This window comes from Sapajus apella, unplaced genomic scaffold (genome assembly GCF_009761245.1).
Source record: "Sapajus apella isolate SASKATOON/1434 unplaced genomic scaffold, GSC_monkey_1.0 scaffold10, whole genome shotgun sequence".
NCBI classification, from domain to species: domain Eukaryota; kingdom Metazoa; phylum Chordata; class Mammalia; order Primates; family Cebidae; genus Sapajus; species Sapajus apella.
This window is the reverse complement of record NW_022436950.1, coordinates 42,675,591-42,689,311: the sequence shown is the minus strand read 5'-3', so window position 1 is coordinate 42,689,311 and position 13,721 is coordinate 42,675,591. Positions and strand designations below refer to the sequence as shown.

The following is a 13,721-nucleotide window of genomic DNA, read 5'->3' as shown; positions in this document are numbered from 1 at the left end:
TGCTTCTTAACTTTTTTTTAAAGGAGAGTCTGCATGTAATACTTATTTACTTCTGATTCCTTATTACAGAAATTCTTTATTATAAATGATTAATGACGTTTTCTTGAGTTTAATTAGAATTAGTAAGCATCGCATAAATAAATCTTAATATAGACTTATCTCCTAAAGGAATGAACTTTCAGCAAATCTTGAATATGTTTTGCATTATAGCAAATTAAAATCAGGTGGCAAAAGCATCCATAATTAATGAAAATCATTTTAAAAATAAATAGGCCTAAGCAGGGAGAATTGACCTTTAAAATGAATTATAAGACCTATATAAGCCTTTTACAACCAAAGCTTAATAAGAATAAATATTAATATTAGTAATGACCATTTTTGCTATTATATCCACTTACTATATGTGCCAGGCACTGTTTTAAGTTCTCCATATTGACTCAGTTAATTTTCACAATACTCTACAAAGTAGGTCCAACTATTATCTCCATTTTAGAGATAAACAAACTGAGGCAGGAGGAGGTAGAATAATTTGTCACAGTGGGGCTGCTAATTAACCCAGACAGTTCCACTGCAGAGGCTAGGCTCTTCTCCACACTATTTATGCTTGACAAAGTCACGTGCCAGGACACTTACCAAGCGCATGCTTAAAACTACCAGATACAAATGCATTGTGTCCGTTTAAGACACATAGGGCATGATTTTCTGGGTTTTTCAGCATCAAACGAAGACAGAAGCGATGATGTCGTACATCTTGGGAGTGCATGGTAACTTGATTGAAAATGTTCCAGAGCTGGGGTTTATTGACATTTTCCATTACCATTATCCTAAAATTGCAGGAAGAGGGTGAAGGGTAAAATAATGTAAAAATCTTCCTGATTTCTAAAAATAAAACCCTTCAGTGCTGTCCTACCAGCACTGAAATGTACTACCCTCCAACAAGGAAAAGCAGACAGTTTCAATCTATTTACAGCAAAACTCTCCTACGCAATGAAAGATTTTTCCCAGAAAATGCTGCTTAAGTTAGTATTTCTACATCTTATTTCTACTTTCAACAGAACTTTTAAACTAAAACAGAAGCAAGTGGCTTAGGTTTCACTTTTTCTCTCCCTGCCCACTATAGCTGCAGTACTGAATAATAACTCATAATATTTGCCAGGCATTGTTAAAAGGCTTTATATATAACTCCTTTAACCTTTATTATAACCCTAAGAGATCACAGTATTATGATATCCTTTTATAAGTGGAGACTGTAGCACTTGAAATTACCTAACTAGCCTAAGGTCACACAGCCAGTAAGTGTCAGGGCTGGGATTCAAACCCAGAAAGTCTGGCCCTAGAGTGAATGCTCTCATATACTGCCTTTGACAATCACCAACGAACTGAATTAAACAGTTTATTGTTTAACAGTACAACCAAAAATAAAGTAGCTTCTAATCAAAGTAAATATACTTACTCTATTAAAGAATCTAATTGAAATAAATAACTGGGAAGTCACCTGATATAGTTGTATGCCTTTCTGAAATTTTTGTCCAGAATTGCAGCAGACAGACCAAAGTACTCTAGTTCTTTGCGTTTCTGCCTGTCATCGTAAAATGAATAATATTCCAATGAAGAATCTACAAGCAACTCAGCCTCTTGAAATCGGGATAGGTCACATAAGGAGTATATGGCCTTCAATAGAAGGTTCCACCAGTCATCCTTTGTCAAGACACTTGTGAGCACAGCAAATATTGCTAAAATGAAACCAATGAAAACCAGTTAGGACACTGTATTTCCAGAAATAGCAGTATTAGAAAAATTCACATCATCAATTTTAAGAGAAGCTTAATAACCATGAGCCTACATTGTTGCCAGTGCTCTCCTGACAAAGATGAGAAGGGGTAGTTGGTTGCTTACACTCCTTCAATACTACCCCTTTCTACTCTTCCAGTTTAACAATCTGCAATGCCAGGCATCTGAATCGGACTTGTTCTCTACAAGTTCCAGCTAATCCCATCTGCATTTCTCCATGCTGGCGAGGATATATCTCCTCCAGGGCAGAATAAGTTTACTTTCTATGAATGCAGTCCCATAAAGAAGCAGTCACCAACCTTTTTGGCACCAAGGACCAATTTCATGCAAGGCAATTTTTCCATGGACCAGGGGTGAAAAGGATGGTTTCAGGATAATTCAAGCACATTGTATTTATTGTGCACTTTATTTCAATTATTATTATGTTGTAATATATAATCAAATAATTGCACGACACCAAAATGTAGAATCAGTGGGAGCCCTGAGCTTATTTTCCTACTACTAGACAGTCCCATCTGGGGGTGATGAGAGAGAGTGACAGACCATCAGACATTAGATTCTCATAAAGAGCGTGCAACCTAGATCCCTCGCGTGGGCAGTTTACAATAGGGTTTGCGCTCCTATGAGAATCTAATGCTGCCACTGACCTGACAGGACAAGGAGCTCAGGTGGTGATGTTCGCTTGTCCACCCACTGCTCCCCTCCTGTGCGGCCCAGTCCCTAGTCGGCCACAGACTGGTATCAGGATTGGGGACCCCAGTGATAGAGGGTTATGGACATACAGGCATTCAAATGTTTGCTCAGCAAATGATTTCAAATTCGTACTTTGAGAATCAAGTTGTTCTTTATCTTTTTCTGATCTCAATTTTCTCTGCCTTAAAATGTCTCTTTAACAACCTCTTTCTCTTCCTTAGTTCTTTGTAAAAAGCCTCCCTTTTAAGTATCAAAAGCCATAAAAAATTTTACTGTCTTTGATCCAATAATTTTCCTTCTGAGACTCTATCCTAAACAATCAAAATATGAATAAATCTGTGTGTATGAAAATGCTACATTATTGGTTATAAAGGAAAATTATCAAAAGTGATCATAGGCCAAAAAATAAGAAAATGATTAAATAAATTATGGAATGTAATAACCTTAAATATAATAACTATGAAGAGAACAGAGCAAGATGATAAAATATCTATGAGAAAACATAAAGTGAAAATATTAGTGTACAAAGTTTCATGTAATACAAATAGGCTTAGTTCATCCTATCCTGGTACACCAGTGTAATGTGATCCTCATCATGATAAAATTTAAAACAACAAAATTTAAGAGCCTAAGAAAAACTAACCATGAACCTCCAATGAGGAATCACTGAATGAAAACAGGCAGATCACATAAAAAGAAAAATATAACATAAGGAAACATGGTTCAAAACAAGCTGCAGAGGTAGAAGCTGTCATCTTTTAAAGTTGTATTACTTGAGACTGGGTCACAGCAACTTATTTTCAGAGTTTCTGTGACTATTGCTACAGTTGTTAAAAATTATCTAATAGAGAATGGAATATATTTAAGTGAAGTCTCTGGACAAATCTATACTGTCATCTACACAAATTTCTTAAAATATATTTTCTTTTTAAAAAGTAAAATGAAAAGTTTTGTTTTACTTCTTTCACAGATCGAAGCAGATGCTTTCCTTTTTAAGTATTTACATTTAGCCTTTCCTTTTTAACACCAAATGTGTTTATTACCCTTGAGAGATTTAGATTAGGAAATTTCATTTAATTTGAAAAGGATATATTTTCAGTTATAGTACTGTCCAACGTTACTTCATGAGTCTTTTTCAATTAAACCACATTTTATATAATATAATGCAAATGAAGTAATTACCTTTTGCATCACAATTTGCTGACTCTTGGTCATTGCTGTCTGATATTTTGTCTCTCGATACTTTAATAAGATAGAGATGCCTCTCTCCAGATTTGGAACTCGATATCAAACAGACTTGGGCTCGATTCATTGCCACCTGAATTCAAGATGAAAATTACAGATTTTTTAAATGATAATTTTTTTGTTTAAAGTCTTGCTATGTTAGCTCAGGCTGGATTTGAACTCCTAGGCTTAAGCAATCCTCACACCTCAGCCTCCCAAGTAGCTGGGACCACAGGCATATGCCACCATACCCAGATCTAAACAATAATTTTCTAAAGAAAACCTATGGGTCACAGGTGTCACAAATGTGACTGAAAGCTCCCTTAGTAAAAAAAAAAAAAAAAAAACCAAATTACTACATTAAAAAACTAAATTAGAAAGAACTGACTTTTTTTTTCTTACCAAAGGAATTTTGGGTCACATTCCTCGCCTCAGAAAGAAAAAAAGCAATTCACATTAACATTATAACATGTACACATACACACCCCAGAGATACACCCACAGAGCTACCTCTCTGCAAATAAGCCAGACTCAGAAAGAATATTAGATCTGGAAAATAGTTTTGCAAAGTGAGTAATTTTGGCTCACAGTACTGTCCACTGGGCGCATATCTGATAGCACTATGGTGCTCACTTTTCTAAATATGTACTAGGGAAGATTTTCACTTAAGCTGTTGTCAAGAACTTTTAGTCATATGCCAATAAACTCTAGCTTTTTTGTTTTTATCGGATTTTCACTTTTAATGTAGTAAAACAATTATAAAGTAGTATAATCTATGTTTAAATAAAATAGTAAACATTTAAAAAGTCATCAAGGCTAACATAAAGAAAGATCATTACCCACCTTTAAAAGCATGGCTAACATAGTTAGTAAGGTATCCACATAACCATACATTTTTCCTTGTGAAAACAATAGAGTAGAACGATGAAGCAATAACTTCAGTTCCTAAACAAATAAGCACAAGATAATGAGCCTAACAAGATTCCTTTTCCATAAATTGTTTTATTTGCATAGAAACATTTTTAAAAACGAAACTTTAAGAACATTTGCATTTTTCAGAATTAAGTGCCAGTATTTTAAAAACTACAATTTATAATAAGTGGCTAAACAACCTAACACTTAAAATTATTTTTCAAAAACACCGAATTTAATACACTAAAATAAAATTTTGGATGTAAGCTATAGAGACATCCTTAACTGAGGAGAAAGTTCTAAAATATAATGTACCAAGAAAAACTTCCCTCTATGTGACATGGCCCACCTGTTGTGCAGCATTTGCATCCTGTGCTAAAGTATCTGGATCATACATTGGTTCCAGAGCTTCCAGAGCTTTCTCAGGCCGGCCCAGCTGCTGCTGAAGGGTAGAAAGTGAAATCCTTGCATCCAAATGGAGTGGGGCCAGATCAACCACCTTGCCGTAGCTTTCGGCAGCTCGCTCCATATAACCTAAGGCTTTTAAACATTCTAAGACGATTTAAAAAAAGCGTTAAGTATGAACTACAGATTTGTAAACTGGCCAAAGTGGCCTTTCCATTTGAAAAGAAATATAGCAATATAAAAAATTATAACAAAAAATGAATATGTATTTCTAGTACTCTGAAACATCTATCCCTAATCTCTATCTATTAATCAATCAGTCAATCTCTCTAATTAAATTGCTATAAGTAGTAATCAGTGTATACATATAATTTTGGGTTCTGCTTTATTCATTGAGCATTAAACACTGACTTCATTGGCATTTTGAATGGTTACATAAAAATCAAATTTTTATTCTAATAAATAATACTGCAGTAAACATCTTCACATATATAAACCAGAGCACACAATTGGCAGACCAGTGTAACCCAAAGTTGTGTTTTATTAGGCCACAATGCTTTTAAAAACTATTACCATCCTATATTTCCTAAAATTAGGATTTTAATAAAATCCAGGGTACCAGAGTCTTTTGAAAATTCTGTATTTGGCACCAGTGGGTGCCCCATTCCCACATGGCACATCAGTCTAAGCAGAGAAACTGCCCTTTAGAAAGGGCTCGTCAGTTCCCACCTCTCCCTAGCATTCTCTCTCCCACTTCACTCATTTGTGTTACATGCCAGGCTCCCAAGTTTTGTGATCCTCAATATAAACTACTTCCTCTCATCCCACTCAATTAGTTCCTGGTACATTCTCACAAGTGAGGATACTGGGCCCTATTTCTCAAACTTTACACCCAATCAATCAATACATTCAACCATTTAAACCTGAAAATGAGTCTCTGTAAGCATTTCTTCTTTCCATCCTTTTCACTGCACTGGATCTCCTAAATATTTCTGCCTCCAGTTGCTATCTCAAATCTCTCCTGACCATCATCTTTAGGTTAAATTTTGATAATAATGGAAGGACATTAATATGAATGGACCATCACAATGACATCACAATTTCTTACATTTACTTATTTTTCACTTTTAAAAACATTTTGTTATTATGCTACAAGCACTGAATTCCTCTAATTATATATATACTGATCCCAAATTTCTTTATGATTTTTAGATGACTCTGAGATTTTACCTTCCATTCATCTCAAGCTACATGGGCTCAAAATGGAAATAGCATTTAACAGAATCATGATTAAATAGGATTTTTAAAGTGTACATCATTAGTAACAAAGGAGCAGTTTCAATATCACAGCCCTAATTAGAAAGGCAATAAAAACTCAAGTAACCTGCTCATGTCTTTAAAATTCAAATCTTACAAATAATGCAACTTTTTATGATGGTATTACATTTGTATTCTTATTCATTCATCTAAACAGAAAATTATTACCTTAATCATTAAGTGCTCTCTTTCCTAGTTCATATCTGTGATGTGAGTGTGCTATTACCCCAAAATGCCAATCAATGCTTCTCTAGCTATAGCGAACTTTCTGTCATCATGTAAAACTTAAGAGCCATTGGAGCTTTCTGCCATCACGCAGAATTTGAAACTAAGACTATTCGATTTTTAATGTGTCTTTCATGTTGAATCAGTAATACTTTTTGCTTTCATGTATTTCTTCAAAAGATGTAATCATGTTCTTAAGCTATCTTTTCTAGTCTAAATCATTCACTTCAGATTACTGTGGGCTTAGGCACAGTGTAATAAATGGCTGATAAAACCCAATTTTGAGCATGTGTGGCTCAAAGAGCATTGAAAAATATATTAATTTTTCCCAAAATAACATATTAAATATAAGTCTGTAAAACCTCTTCAAAAGTAGATTTTGCCCCCAAGTCTGACAATCCTGTGCTGGAAACCAGAGCCTATGGTTAAGACAGGTTCAAGACAGGCATTTAAGGGACATGTGAGTCCTACTTCACTCTGGTATCATTAAGTAAATCGTTCCTCCAAAGCATTAGTGATGGAGAAATCACTTAGTAGCCTAGCAAGACAATTTAAAATACTGACTTTCAAAAACTGCCCTGAAACCAGAAATTCTTGCACTTAAAAGTGTTACCTGCATGACGAAGCCAAACTACTGCAAGGTTGTATCTTTCAGAGCAAACAAGAGCACTGAGGAGGGGAAGTGCAGAGTTATATTCACCAACATCCAGAAAAGCTTCAGCAACATCTAGGTATAGGTCTCCCATATCTTCAGGATTCTGTTCTACTAGTGTTGTCAAGAGAGGCTAGACCACAAATAAAAGCCCAAAGTTAAACATTTATTACAAACCTGCACATCTATCTGTAGCTTTTCTCCCCCGCCCCCCAAGGATGAAGTCTTACCCTGTCACCCAAGCTGGAGTGCAGTGGCACAATCCTGCTCACTGCAACCTCCACCCACTGGATTCAAATGATTCTCGTGCCTCAGTTTCCCAAGTAGCTGGGATTACAGATGCGCACCACCAGGCCGGGCTAATTTTTGTATGTTTAGTTGAGACGGGCCAAGCTAGTCTTAAACTCCTGGCCTCAAGTGATCTACCGGCCTCAGCCCCCTGGGTTCAAGTGATTCTCATGCCTCACCTTCCCAAGTAGCAGGGATTATAGATGTGCACCACCAGGCAGGGGTAATTTTTGTATGTTTAGTTAAGTTGGGGCCAGTCTCAAACTCCTGGCCTCAAGTGATCTACCTGCCTCAGCCTCCCAAAGTCTACAGCTTTCTTTTTAACCTACATATCAGTTATATGAGGCAAACTGAAAAGGAGCAAGGCTTAACAAAACCAGCTTTATATAGTCATTTTTCTGTTCACTTCTGCATCTTTATTTTTAAAAACTCATACCCATTAAACACATTTTGTGGATCTGTTTAGAGGCAGGCAATGCAAGAACTAAGACACAGCTGATCTGTTTTGCTCTTCCTCTAACCAACACCCGTGCCTCAGGGCTTCTGTGTTTTTGGAAAGCTGTTTCCTTAGATATCCCCATGGTTTACTTCTTCACTTCCTTCAGGTCATTATTCAAATGTCATTTTTTTTTTTTGAGACAGGGTCTGCAGTCTCTACCTCCTGGGTTCAACCAATCCTCCCACTTCAACCTCCCAAGTAGCTGGTACTACAGGTGTGCACTACCACACCCAGCTAAATTTTTTGTATTTTCTGTAGACATAGGGTTTCACCATTCAGGCTGGACCTGAATGCCTGAGCTCAAGAGATCTGCCTGCCTAAGCCTCCCAAATGCTGGGATTATAAGTGTATGCTGTGGCATGCAGCCAAATGTCACCTGATCCCCTATTGAAAACTGCAACTTTCCCCTGCTCCCAATATTCCTTATTTTCTTCCTTGTTTGATTTTTTTTTCCCAGAACACTTAATCACCAGACAATGTCCTGTATGTTATGTATTTATTTTATTCATTATCTAATCCCATTAAAACAAAAAAGACATCCTGACTCATGAGGGTACGGATTTATATATTTTACTCAATGTCTTATTCTAAGGTCCACAAAGTAGACATAAGTACTTTTTTTTTTTTAACAACAGTATACTTGGTCCAAAGTCAGCAAATAAGAATAGCTGTCAGAATTGTTACCAATGATCTAACTGTCTAAGGACAATCTCAAATTCTGATCTTTAGATTGTTATTTTAAAAGAAAAATAAATTACTATAAGCCCAATTCCAAAACAATTTTAGTTTTTATAAGATATTCCTACAAAATTATTTAATGCTTATTGTTACTTCCCTAATTATTAAGAAATGTGAAATTCTAGAGTCAAGTTATAATTTCTTGACATCTAAAGAAAACAGATAGTACATGTGATCTGAAGTATCTCAAGTGCAGATCTTGTTACATACATTAAGTGGTTCAAGGATGTTGAGATGTACAAGGCAGACCATCAGCTTCACTGTGATATCTATTGGCACGCCATCAGGTATAGTGCAGGTAACATTCTCAGGAGCTGGGGAATAGACAGACAAGAAGCAGTTCCTATATGCAAACTTAAAATATGTATCTTCTATGTAAGATCTCATTTATTTCACTCAAAGCAAATGATTCCACAGTCAATTCTTAATGTGGCCAATTCCATTAACAAGTTCTTATATCTCTTTCAGTCTGTCCTTTGGCAGCAAGTATGCTTCCTATTCTATTTCTAATACCTTACATACTTATCCAAAACATACTCTCACATCTTCTACTAAACTACAGAGAACTAAAATGACAAAAACAATGAGGATGTATGAACCTTCTTTTTTTTTTTTTTCTTGAATTGAAAGGTCTCTCTCTTTTTTTTTTTTTTTGAAATGGAGCCTTGCTCTGTCGCCCAGGCTGGAGTGCGGTGTTGTGATCTCAGCTCACTGTAACCTCCACCTCCCAGGTTCAAGCAGTTCTCTGCCTCAGCCTCCCAAGTAGCTAAGATCACAGGCACCCACCACCATGCCTGGAGAATTTTTGTATTTTTAGTAGAAACGGGGTTTCATCATCTTGGCCAAGCTGGTCTTGAACTGCTGACCTCGTGATCCACTCGCCTCAGCCTCCCAAAGTGCTGGGATTACAAGCATGAGCCACTGCACCCAACTGAAAAGTCTCTTTTTAGTGTTCACTAGAAATAGGCTAAGAAAAGGATAAAATAATACTGTGTTGTTTTCTAAAAACTCATTACAGCAAAATAATTTTTAAAGCCCTGGGAAATTAAAGGAATTTTTATGCACATTTAAAGTATTTTGCAAAGTTTAATAAGTTTACACGTTATATGCAAATAATACACTATGTTATATAATGGATTTAAGTATCCAAGGATTTTGGTATAAGGGGTTTCCTGGAGCCAATCTCTCATGAAGACTGAGGGGAGACTATATTGCCTAAAATTACCAAGTTATAGAAGGATATGGACAAGTTTAATTAAAAGACTGTTTTTATCACTGAGCTCTGAGACAATAACTGATATTAGAAATCCAGTTGAGATATTCAGTCTGCTCAAAGAGAGAATTTACCTACCATGTAAATTTACTCACACTAAGCCCTAAGCTCCATGAGGGCAAGAACCATGTCTAACTCAAGGCTATATCCACAGCATATTTCTTCTGTGGACAGTAGCTAAGGTCTGAGTGAGGACTAAACACAATGCAGTAATTTTAATGAGCCTTTGACTTTACTAAAATGGGATTCTATCTTTATCATGTATGGGTTCTATATTCCAACTCCATCACTTTAATTTTCTTTCTAAAATGCTGTTTGCTAACAGTCTGAATGTTGGTGTCTCACCAAAATTCCTGTGTTGAAACCTAACCCCCATGGTGAAGTTATTAAGAGGTGGGTCTTTGGGAGGTGGTTAGGTGGATGGGATTTGTGCCCTCGTAAAAGACGTCTCTTGTTTCTTACTTTTGCCACGTGAGGACACAGCAAGAAGGCACCATCTATGAGAAAAGGGCCCTCACCAGACACCAAATCTGCTGGTGCCTTGGACTTCCTAATCTCCAAAACTGTGAGCAATAATTTCTATTGTTTATAAATTACCCAGTCTCAGGTCTTTTGTTATAGAAGTCCAAACAGACTAAGTCCAATAAAATATATCTATATGTTTTAACTTTCAGCAAGAAAGGTAACTTATAGTATACGAAATACTTTAAATCTCAGCATAGGCCTTAAAGATACAATATGTACAGATGTGTAAGTCAGAAACCTTGCTTTCATATCAAATCACAAAGTAAAACACAACCTTTGTTGAATACAAGATTATGCCTAAAATCAAGTGATTCAGGAAAGCTGAAATTTTGTTGCAGGCAGATGCAAACAAACAAACAAAAAATAGTCACAATCTCAGTATGAGACAAGGCCAACTACATTTGAAAAGGTAAGAAGGTCACTTCATAATGCTACAGAGCAGTGCTACTCAAACTATAGTCTGGGACCTGTGCAGGTCCACAAACTGTTACCAGTTCAATCAGGTAAGTATGGAGATTGAGAGTATTTAGATTAGTATTTAGATTAGTAAATCTAAATTAGTATTTAGATTGAGATATTTTAATGGCAATTTGATAATTCCAAGGAAGGTAATATATATATTTATAGCCCCTACAGCTTACATATTATTAACTAACATTTAACAACGCTAACTTTTAAAAAGCTTGTCTTTGTGTCACTGATACTATATTCTCCTGAATTCTCATCAAGTCTTTCAGATTTAGAAGAATTTAAAAATGTGACCGTCAATAGGCAATACAATATCTACCAATAAATGGTCTCATTTTTAAAAATGCATACTAGAAACTACCCTTGCTTACTTCAGATTTGTTTTATTCTCCCAGTCTTTTGGACATATCTTTTTCTTTTTTTTTTTTTTTTCCCGGAAAGGGTTTCGCTCTTGTTACCCAGGCTGGAGTGCAATGGCGCGATCTCGGCTCACCGCAACCTCCGCCTCCTGGGTTCAGGCAATTCTCCTGCCTCAGCCTCCTGAGTAGCTGGGATTACAGGCACGTGCCACCATGCCCAGCTAATTTTTTGTAGTTTTAGTAGAGACGGGGTTTCACCATGTTGACCAGGATGGTCTTGATCTCTTGACCTCGTGATCCACCCGCCTCGACCTCCCAAAGTGCTGGGATTACAGGCTTCAGCCACCGCCCCAGGCTTGGACATATCTTTTTCTTTAAAGTTATTTCATCAACTCTAAGCTGCCAGATTTCAGATCTAAGATGCACCATTATTTTGCATACTAAAAAATAAAAAAGGCACTACTTAAACTCTAACCTGTTGTTGATTTATGTTCTAGGGAGACAGGGAGGGAGGAAGGGAGGATAAAATATATTAAACAACAAAATGATTATATATACAATTAAAACTGGAACAGAACTTAGCATTTCTAATATTTTTCAAAACAAAGGACAGCAATAATTTTAACACAATTAAGAAGAAAAATCTTAATCAGAAATTCACACCACCCTGATCACTCAACAGTCCCAACCATAGCCCGTGATCTGCTCCTGCTCATCCAAGCAGTGCTCCCACACCCTGTGACTCAGTATGGATCACACTCCCCATGGTGTCTGCTTAAACTGGGCCTCTGTAAACATCTTCTGATCCTTCTATACTGCCTTTCTCTATTTTCCCATAACATCAACTGTGCTACAGAAATTATCACACAACTCTTAAACTGGATACATTTCATTTGAACGCCTCTTCCACCTCCACTTCCTTGAGAGAAGCAAATGTTATACTCATCTGTGTATTCTCCACACACCCAGCAGTCCTTTACAAGAAACTTATTGAACTGAGTTTCCCTTCCTCAACAACTTTCCACTTCAATATTTATCTGTCCCATATCTCACCTTGGGCTTACTCTCTATGAATTAGCACAGGCTGGCCTGTGTAAGTGAATTACTACTCACCATTAGGATGGATCATATTTTAAATAACAGTTTTTGTTTCCGAATAATTATGGCTTAGCCCAAAGGATTACATAATGACAGAATTTTTAGGCATCATGACAGGCCACGGAGGGAGTTGTTCTGAAGCACGCAGGACTCAGTACCAACCCACTTGCCCCTTCCTCAGAGTCCATCAAAATCCTCAGAGGGTAGAGGCTGAAGGTACCATACAGGAATTTTCTTACAAGAGCATGGTTATATACTCTGCTCATAAAGATCAATTTTGCTACAACTTAATATAGGGTCTTGAATGTTAGTATTTTTACAGAATAGGTTAATGAGTATGGTACAAAGAGACTCTGCAAGCCACACTTAGGTATGACTTTCTAACCAGATCACTAATTATACATTTGAGTTTTCAAACAATGTAGAGTAATCACATTAGTTTCTACTTTTTATGTGAATGCTTAAGCTTAAGGTAGAATTTTTTAAATGAGAGCATTTTAGGTCCTATTTGAAAAGTAAATTGCTTTAGCGCTAAAGGTTTTTGATAAACTTCTGTAATTTGTTTTTTTCCCTTTAAAAATGAAAAAAATTGTCAATGAAAAATGCCATGTTCAAATGGACATACTAAAAAATAAAAGGGACTCAAAACAAATTTTTTTAAAGATTACTTATAAGTCAATACTCACAAGATATGAAATCTCTGAGAAAAAAATGCTTCTTGGGAAAATTTATGAGAACATTAACTATCAACTCACCACAGTATGAAATAAATTTTCACTGTAAAACACCACCTTATGACCAAGAGAGGATTATATACACTTTCCTAAGCAGAGGAAACTACAACCTTTATTCTCTTCTGAGGTGCCTTCTTCTGAAGTGCCTTCTTCTGAAGTGCCTTCTTCTGAAGTTTTTTTTTCCAGCACAATTCCAGAAAAATCTGTAATTACCTAAAACAATGGGAAAGAAGAAAGGAAATAATAAAATAGTTATGTATGAAAAACATTTTCATAATGCAAAGATTTGTACAGTCAATTCAAATAATCCCTAATATAAAAATAGGCTATAAAAAGAAAAAGTAAGTCTTTTAAAAATGAGAAACCCTTGATCTTGGACTTCCGAGATAATAAAAAAAGAAAAAAAGAAGAGAGAAACTCTGTGACCCATTAACATTTTAATATCCTATTAACTAATGCAAACTAAATATATATAACTCTTCTATAACAAACCAACCTACTTTGCCCCAACCAGTTTAAG

General features: G+C 36.0%; 1 protein-coding gene across 2 annotated transcripts in view; it reads right to left on the bottom strand.

The window, feature by feature from the left end:
• Positions 1-13,721, bottom strand: part of GTF3C3 (general transcription factor IIIC subunit 3) — a 49,462-nt gene that overhangs the window by 21,003 nt on the left and 14,738 nt on the right. For both annotated transcript variants that reach the window (XM_032278786.1, XM_032278787.1), the window contains exons 8-15: positions 13,312-13,414; positions 8,955-9,058; positions 7,181-7,352; positions 4,970-5,172; positions 4,552-4,653; positions 3,667-3,802; positions 1,496-1,733; positions 634-824 (exon numbers count right to left, since the gene is read on the bottom strand). In XM_032278786.1, the coding sequence (XP_032134677.1) occupies positions 634-824; positions 1,496-1,733; positions 3,667-3,802; positions 4,552-4,653; positions 4,970-5,172; positions 7,181-7,352; positions 8,955-9,058; positions 13,312-13,414 (1,249 nt within the window). The remainder of the gene's footprint in view (positions 1-633; positions 825-1,495; positions 1,734-3,666; positions 3,803-4,551; positions 4,654-4,969; positions 5,173-7,180; positions 7,353-8,954; positions 9,059-13,311; positions 13,415-13,721) is intronic.